Source organism: Phytophthora parasitica (genome assembly GCF_000247585.1).
Source record: "Phytophthora parasitica INRA-310 unplaced genomic scaffold supercont2.2, whole genome shotgun sequence".
In the NCBI taxonomy this organism is placed as follows: Eukaryota; Oomycota; class Peronosporomycetes; order Peronosporales; family Peronosporaceae; genus Phytophthora; species Phytophthora nicotianae.
In genome coordinates, this window is record NW_008648988.1 from 1,310,074 (window position 1) to 1,316,664 (window position 6,591).

Below are 6,591 nucleotides of genomic sequence, written 5' to 3' on the forward strand. Positions count from 1 at the left end.
TTCTTTAGTATGGAGGATATAAACCTGGTTGATCCTGCCAGTTGTCATACGCTTGTCTCAAAGATTAAGCCATGCATGTCTAAGTATAAACACGTTTTGTACTGTGAAACTGCGAATGGTCGTCATCGCCCACTGCGTATGGAGTTGCGAGTATATGGGCTACGTCCCATACGTCATCGCGCTTGCCAGGTTGACGGTAGCGGTGTACGTCAAGCGGAATGCCGTATGAGTCCACAGCGACTGGACTCTCAGGAGGCAGTGCTTCCTCCGATGACTGGCTGGTCGGTGGTTCCGCAGCTTCCTGGCTGGCTTGTTGGACGGATGAATCTTGAGACCAGACGACAATATCAAAGGCCACGCGCTGGGCGTCCTCAGCGACAGTCGCCTCCGGAAGATTCTTCGCTTTCTATTCGACAACGCATGCGGTGCAGCAGAAGCTGTAACTAAAGTATTAGTATTTGAAAATAGTATTTCAGTGTTTGCCGATTGCGTTCCACACTGCGATGTTGCCGGGATCAAACAGATCGTTTGAGCAGAGGTGATGACCGGGCCGGTAACAGATCGAGCACAGATCCATTACCGTAATTCAAAGTTGATGCAGTCGGTGAAAGAGCATTTTGTTGGTGCTGACAAAGGCAAAACGGCGTCGTGTGAGCTGGAGATGCGTTCTGAAAGTCGCAAAGGAGTTTGCAGAATGACGGAAGCACGCCTAAATAAAATAACGTAGGTAAGCGCACGAGGACCTCCAACAGCAGCTCGTAGAAGCAGTCGAATAGGAGCAACCGTTGATCTAAGCAGCAATGTAACAATGCTTGAGGGCCCTTGTGCCACCCCCAACAAGCAACAGGGGTCGCAGTCACGTGCCGAAAACGACGGAAATCCACAGGATAGACATACTGATTAGTGAGCAAGCTGCCTTCTATTTCGCTTGCAGTACCTCGCGGTGGTCAAAATGGATATGCTTCTAGATATCACCAGTACTTTATTAGTACTATCTGAGCTTCAAGCCCAGTTACTGGTTACTGTAGTAATAGTAGAAATCGAACTCACCAAATTACTAGCTACTATAGTAATAATAGTAGTACTACCGTACTGTTTTCTACTGGCGACCGAAACCCCTGAGTACAGTCCGCGTCAAAACTGTATACGCACTTGACAAATGAAGATTTCTCTTCAGGTAGTGCGAGTTTGATTTAACTCTAAGTGTCACAATACGTGGATGACTATTTAAAATTGACCCTGAAAGCTTAGCCTGCCTGACAAAAGGATTTTTTTCACAATCGAAAATATAACGGTAAGTGCTCGCTTCAAAACTATATACGCATAATTTTAGATTCATCTAGTAGTGTGTTGTGGCTCCATTTAAAGCAATTGCCATGTGCAAACGTTTAGGTACGCTTTTTATCAACTTCTTGATGTAGTCTGGTTCAATGCGAGCCCACTCCGTCTTGATGCAGGCCTTCAATTCAGCCCGGGTGTCAAATTGACGACCATTTGCGTACACTCGGCTGGCCAAGTGTCCCCACACGTTCTCGATGATGTTGAAGTCGGGGCTCTTGGCAGGCCACACCATTGTCGAGACGTTCTTAGCTTGAAGGAATGCCTTGGTGAGCCTGGCCGCATGAATTGATGCATTATCCTGCTGGAAAATAGGCTCAGTATCGCCCATTTTTAGCCGAAGTTTGTCCAGGTAAGGAAGCAAATTTTCTCGCAGTGTCGCCGTGTATTTAGCAGCATCCTGCCTTCCCTCGAGGAAAGCCACGTCAGTGTTTCCATACATCGACACTCCAGCCCAGATCATTACGGTTCCTCCACCGTTGACTCGCTTCGACATGAGTTCGGCGCCACCCTGACGTCATGCCAGTAACAACGGTAGCCATCAGGTCCGTCCACATTGAATTTCTTTTCGTCAGTAAATACGACACGTCTCCAATACTTGCTAATACCCGCAAATTGTTTCGCGAATTTTACCCTAGCTACCTTGTGATAAGGCTTTAGCGCTGGAGCAGGTTTTCTCTTTGAGAAGATGGCGTAGGGACTTCTCCGTAGCACACGAAGGACCGTAGATACACTAGGGCGGACGGGAATTAGGGCCGCGATCTTCTTGGAGGACAGGTTGCGAGAAACAGCTAGGCGAAAAATCTGCCTGGCATCCCGCTCGTGAAGAATCGATGGTCTGCCCACTTTCTGAGGCTGGTGTGTCCGTGTGGACGCCTTCAGGAAGTTCCTAATGGCCCCCTCGGTGCGTTTAATGCGTCGGGCGATCTCACGGTTACTTAGTCCTTCTTCGTTGTAGACTTTAATGCGCTCACGTTCCGTCACAGTCAAAAGCTTCCCTCGCGGCATCAAAATTGGATCTGTTGGCTGATAGTGATGGCCCCAAGAGGGCGTTTTTTGAGCTCTTTCCGTTGGGCTGCGTTATTTGCAAAAATAGCCACTTTAGCTTTAGTTATTTCAAATTTTGTTAAGTGCGTATATAGGTTTGACGCGATCACTTAACGTTATATTTTCGATTGTGAAAAAAAAATGTTAGGCTAGCTAAGCTTTCAGGGTTGCTTCTTAACAGTTATCCACGTAATGTAGCGCTTAGCTCGACATTTAACTCGCACTACCAGAAGAGAAAGCTTCATTTTTCAAGTGCGTATATAGTTTTGACGCGGACTGTACAGCAATAAATGATAATTTTACAATAGCCGATTTGACAAAAATGAAATTAGAATGGCGACCCGCGATTGGCCAGGACAGAAGTCAAAATAAAATGTTATGAAACTTGACAGTTGAGATTGTCGGCACGACATTGTGTTCTGTATGTTGCTCGTATCGACGCACCGACGTCGACAGTGTTGTGTGACGTCGCTGGCTACGGCTCCCTTCTGATATTTGACGAGGCATTTCCATAAATCGACGCGACTGGCATCCGTCGACCCTCCCCGCTAAGACTCAGCAAAATTGGTCTCGTCACGTACTCAGTCTGAGTACGTGGCGAGACCAATTTTACAATACATGCAGGGTACTTCTACTTCCAAGTATTTCAAAGACACTTCGTCAGGCATTTTAAGGCACCCCAGGCGAATGTCGCCGAATTTGATACCTTTGCCGTATAAAGTGCATGCGAACTAAGCGATATGAGTAGGACAAAGCTTCAGGCTGCTTTGTGAATCAAACACTGGTCGCGTGTGATTCACAGAACGATGGCGATCGAAGTGATGGGGGCCGACGTCATCAGGCTGAAGCGCGGAGTGCAGCTCTCATCCGTTGTCGTACCTGTCTGTAGATCTGGCGTCGGCGTCATGAATCACAATGAGAATCGCACCGTGCAGATAGACCACCACGCCGCCGCATCGGTGATTTCTCTTTTGACAACCAAATCGACAGCGCGCTAGCCAAGCACCCCCAGAACGCGTCCTTGGCTCTAAGCGTAGATTTACTCTGCCAGTGCACCCCGTAATGACTCAAACGCGCCGCTATGTACTCGTTCGGCAGCGAATTGGTTGCTATAATACGCAACGTCATCGGAATCCGATCACCGCTTCCAATTTGGAAGTTCCAAATCTGGAATTGTCCCACGGCTGTGCTTCAGTAACGCTCGGCGGGCAGTCAGCGCTTCGACGAGCGCCACTCTGACGGCTCTGTTACTTTGGCATCGAAGCTAATGAGACTGCAATGGGTTTCACCATTGCAGCTACAATAGGTAGTCATGGCGGCAAATGCTTGGCGTAGGGTCTTGTCGCCATTCCACTTGCCTTGCCTAACAAGCGCGCTTTCGGTTGAAGGCACGATACAGCCGCTGCATTGAGACCAGCCGATGAGCGATACAAAAGTCGATATAAAAAACTACCAGTGACGTCGACGCCAGCGGAGACCAACGCCGAAGCGCGTCATTTGCTCCGCCTGGCTCTGCACCTATACTTTCTTCCAGTAAGGATGCGCCACATCGGTTGCGCGTCAGCAGATCGCGAAAAACTCGAGTTCTGCCTGGAAGAATGTCTGCAACATCACCAAGGACAGGTGGCTTCATAGTCGGTGCGAGTGGAAATCGACAGGCCCAGACGCGTTGGCGGCAGTGAATCAGCCCTCCCCACTGGAGTATTTCCCTTTCGCAGCTCACTCGCCCGCAAGAAACAAAGGAAGAAGAAGGCACAAAGGGCTCCAGACGCAGCAACACGGACGCCACCTTTCTCCAATCTTCTAGACGAAAGCAATCATCACTATGAGCGAGGTTACGGAAAGCCACACAACCACAACGACCACGACGGCGGGTGAGCAGACGGAGACGGTCGTGACAACCACGACTACCACCACAACCACCACTACGACTGAGGAGATGACGTCCGCGTTGGCAGACGCAATGGACAAGTTCTCGTTCATCCCGGAGTTCGGCGGCCAGGGTATCTCCTACTGGACCGAGCTGCAGCGGCTCTACGCCGCGTCCGAGACCAGCAGCGCGCGTGCGTTCATCGATACCGCGGCGCAGGCGCTGCTGGACGAGTCCAGCTCGGACGAGGCCAAGGTCTCCGTCGCCTTCGAGGCGGTCATTGACGTGCACAGCTGGTTACAGAGCCTGGAGGTCGGCGATGCACCTGCAGGCCTGGCGCTGGACCGTGTCTTCTTCAGTATGCCGCTGCTTACTCTGACCCAATGTGCAAACTACCTTAACTTCCTCGAGACCGCGGGCGTGAGCCATGAGACAGTGGCGAAGAACTCCGCCACCGCCGTGGGCCACAGCCAGGGCGTGGTGAGCGCCGTCATCTTCTCGGCGGCTAAAACGGCTCAAGAGTTCGTCGAGATCGGCGTCTCCGTGCTGCGCTACATGTTCTGGCAGGGACTGCGCGCGCAGGAGGCGTACCAGCACCTGCTGACGCAGTACAAGCAGGATGGCAAGAACATTGAGGGTGCCGGCCCGATGCTGGCCGTGCGAGGGCTCAAGAAGGAGCACGTTCTCAAGTCTATCGAGGTGGCCAAGCGCCGTACCAAGTCGCCCGACCTGCACCTCTCTCTTATCAATGCGTCCGACATGATGAACGTGACGGGCTTCCCCGCGACGCTGACGCTGCTGAAGCAGGCGCTCGAGGGCCTGTTTGCTAAGCCGGACGCCGACCAGACACGTATCCCGCACTCGCAGCGGAAACCAACGGGTTCGCTGTCGTTCCTGCCGCTCTCGGCTCCCTTCCACACACCATTGCTGTCCGAGGCCAAGCCGAAGTTGGTGCAGGACGTGCAACGCGTCAAGTGCGCGATCAAGGGCGGTCAACTGCAGGTGCCCGTGTACGCGACCAATGCAGAGGCCACCAACCTGCAGACGGTGGACGACGTCATCGATGAACTTATTAACATGCAGCTACTGGAGCTGGTGGACTGGACGGCGACGTGGGCGAAGATCGCTGAACACCACTCAAACGCGACGCACATTCTGGAGTTTGGCCCCGATCTTGGCGTCGCCAAGCTGAGTGACAAGTTCGCTGAAGGTCTGGGCATTGAGTTGGTCATCGCGACTGCCAAGCACCCCGTTATGAGCTCCTCGACGGCGTCCGCTCCTCTTGTTGGCCTGCAGCAGTTCATCGATGCTACGTCGACGTTCACTTCGGTTGAGGCGACGTGGGAGAAGAAGTTCGGCCCGCAGGTGACTGAGTCGGGCAAGCTAGTCAACAGATTCACGCGCGCACTGAACAAGCCACCAGTTATGGTGGCCGGTATGACGCCGACTACCAGTTTGGAGGGCATCGACCTCGTTGCAGCCATCCAGAACGCTGGTTTCCACGGTGAATTGGCCGCGGGTGGTCTGTCGCGCCCCAACATCTTCGAAGATGCCGTGAACGAGCTCGTGTCCAAGATCAAGCCCGGTCTCGGCATTGCGATCAACATGTTGTACCTGAACGCGAAGCAGTGGGGCTTCCAGTTCCCGATGGTGCTGCGAATGCGTCGCAGTGGTGTGCCTATCGAAAGCATCACTATCGGCGCTGGTATCCCGACGAAGGAGCGAGCGCTTGAGATGATGTCGCAGCTGGAGGATGTGGGCATCAAGGTGGTGTGCTTCAAGCCTGGTTCGGTGGACGGCATTCACGCTGTGCTGGAGATCGCAGCGGCCATGCCGAGTATGACTGTGATGCTGCAGTGGACTGGCGGTCGTGCTGGTGGTCACCACAGCTTCGAGGACTTTCACCAGCCGATGGAGGAGACGTACGCCGCCATCCGTCGCGTGTCGAACGTGCTGCTGGTTGTCGGTTCCGGTTTCGGGAACTGGGAGGACTCGAAGCAGTACCTCACGGGCGAATGGAGCTTGTCTCGTGGCCACCTGTTCAAGATGCCTGTCGACGGTATTCTGATGGGCTCTCGCGTGATGGTTGCCAAGGAAGCTGCGACTGCGCCAGAGGTGAAGAAGCTGCTGGTGGACACGCCTGGTATCGAGTCGGAGCTGGAGTGGGAAACGAGCTACACGGGTGTCATTGGCGGCGTGATCACAGTCACATCGGAGCTGGGCGAGCCCATTCACGTCGTGGCGAACCGCTGCACTCTGCTGTGGAAGGAGTTCGACGACAAGTACTTCTCGATCCCGCGCGACCAGGTTGAGCTGGCCCTTCGTCTCAACAAGAA

General features: G+C 53.0%; 2 protein-coding genes across 2 annotated transcripts; one reads left to right on the plus strand and one right to left on the minus strand.

Annotated features, from left to right (window-relative positions):
- Positions 1-79: 79 nt before the first annotated feature.
- PPTG_02460 (hypothetical protein) lies at positions 80-2,346 on the minus strand (the record flags this gene model as incomplete). Its single annotated transcript, XM_008893546.1, has 3 exons — positions 80-406; positions 1,397-1,849; positions 1,981-2,346. The coding sequence occupies 3 exons, from the start codon at positions 2,344-2,346 to the stop codon at positions 80-82; spliced, it is 1,146 nt and encodes a 381-aa protein (XP_008891794.1).
- Positions 2,347-3,963: 1,617 nt separating this feature from the next.
- On the plus strand, positions 3,964-6,567 carry PPTG_02461 (hypothetical protein; the record flags this gene model as incomplete). The annotated part of the gene is made up of 2 exons (XM_008893547.1): positions 3,964-6,417; positions 6,462-6,567. The coding sequence occupies exons 1-2, from the start codon at positions 4,211-4,213 to the stop codon at positions 6,565-6,567; spliced, it is 2,313 nt and encodes a 770-aa protein (XP_008891795.1). The 5' UTR covers positions 3,964-4,210.
- Between the last annotated feature and the right edge of the window lie 24 nt (positions 6,568-6,591).